Source organism: Pundamilia nyererei, unplaced genomic scaffold, assembly GCF_000239375.1.
Source record: "Pundamilia nyererei isolate P.nyererei 1_Seehausen unplaced genomic scaffold, PunNye1.0 scaffold00096, whole genome shotgun sequence".
In the NCBI taxonomy this organism is placed as follows: domain Eukaryota; kingdom Metazoa; phylum Chordata; class Actinopteri; order Cichliformes; family Cichlidae; genus Pundamilia; species Pundamilia nyererei.
Window position 1 is genome coordinate 2,381,659 of NW_005187497.1, and position 1,724 is coordinate 2,383,382.

Here is a 1,724-nt window from a genome sequence, read left to right on the forward strand (position 1 = left end):
TGTGCTTTCATACACATGAAATATGTTATTAATGATTTACTTAGGCTTGTTTATAAAGGATATATTAAAGTGGAATAATGCTATTTAAATAAAGTGTTAACTAATACACTTTTTAATAGCATGTAGTTATAGTTCTAGGATTTTGTTTTGTTAAGTATGAATCATGTTAATGGTGTTTCATCACAAATACCACAACTTGATCCTCATCAACATTGTTGAATGTGAGATTTGTAATTACTACAGAGGGACAGTTGTCTACATAAACACAGACACTGTGGCCACGATTAAGGTAGAAATGGTTTCAACTAAAACTAAATACAAAAGCATACAAAGGTATACACATTCATTTCTAAACATCTTTATATTACATACTTTTGGTTTTTAGTTCAATCTTTGTTTGTGTATTTATTTGGATGAAAGCTAAGGATAGATTTAAACATGGGGTTCCACCCAACTTAGAAGTGATTACCTTAGTGTCAATCCAGCATATTAATCCAGAAAATAACATTATCACACATTTGATGACCTCAGCACTGAAACAACACACACAAAATTTACTGAAGGTCAAAAGTAATGGAAGCTCTGTAAGTTCCGAGCAAAGGACCCAGGCGAAGGCCATACAGGAACAGCAGAAAGCAGCTGTCAGTACACACAATAGGCATGGCTGCCATTTGTAGCAACTACAAATACCTAAAAAACAAATTCACCTAAAAAACATATTTTAACCAAGAATCTACCTGATCATACTTAACATGGTTTACAATATTGTTTTGGATAGGCATACACAGCATTGTTTATACATTCATCCCTGGGTCTTTAAAAGCTGTAGTGTGGCGTAGCAACAGTCTGGTAAGCTGTATATACATTTAAGGCCTTGGATCATGAGAAGGGTTGTACGGTGCTGGCTGAGCGTCCTCTGAATATGGTGGCGGTGCAGTAGCCTGGCTTGCAGGTTGCAGAGGGTACATCGGCTCCCCGGTGAACAGCACTGGGTGAGTAGGATTGGCTGAAAAGACAAAAGAAACTGATTTTCTATGTTTATATTGTTATTGATCAAATTATTCTTTCTAACTCATTAGGCCATATGAACATTTTAATAGTAAATGGTATGAAGAGTCAACAAATGTAATAATTTCCTTTATAACTGTGTATTGATCCACGTAACAGAACAAAGAAACGTGCTGTCTAATAGATCAAATGGACCATCAGCTCCCTCTTGTTTTTAAATGAAAATTAGTCAGAAATCACTGACCACTTTATTAGGCACACCTGTTCAACTGATGACTAATGCAAATCTGTAATCAGCCAATCACATGGCAGCAACTCAACGCGTTTAAGCACGCCGTATTTCAGAAACTACTGATCTGCTGGAACCATCTCTAGTGTTTACAGAGAATGGTGGGAAAAGAGAAAATATCCAGTGAGGAACAGTTCTTTAGAATGACCGGAGTGCTTTGAGCTGACAGGAAGGAAACAATAGCTGAAATAACCAGTTGTTACAACCAAGAACGTCTCTGAATGCACAGCATGTTGGAACCTTGAAGCAGATAAGTGACAGCAGCGGAAGACCGCACCACTCGTCTCGGCTAAGGAAAGGAAATGTTGACTACATTTCAAACAGACTCTGCAAAACTGAACAACAGAAGCTTGGAAATCGTTGTCTGGTCTGATGAGTTTCAATTTCTACTGTGATATTAAGATCAGAATTTCTTTTTTTTTTTTTT

At 36.8% G+C, this 1,724-nt stretch overlaps 1 protein-coding gene across 1 annotated transcript in view; it reads right to left on the reverse strand.

Annotated features, from left to right (window-relative positions):
* Positions 1-208: 208 nt before the first annotated feature.
* The window catches only part of LOC102209772 (protein shisa-5-like), a 16,524-nt gene continuing 15,008 nt past the window's right edge, over positions 209-1,724 (reverse strand). The window contains exon 10 of the mRNA XM_005740093.1: positions 209-1,006. Within this exon, the coding sequence (XP_005740150.1) occupies positions 867-1,006 (140 nt within the window). The 3' untranslated portion in view covers positions 209-866. The remainder of the gene's footprint in view (positions 1,007-1,724) is intronic.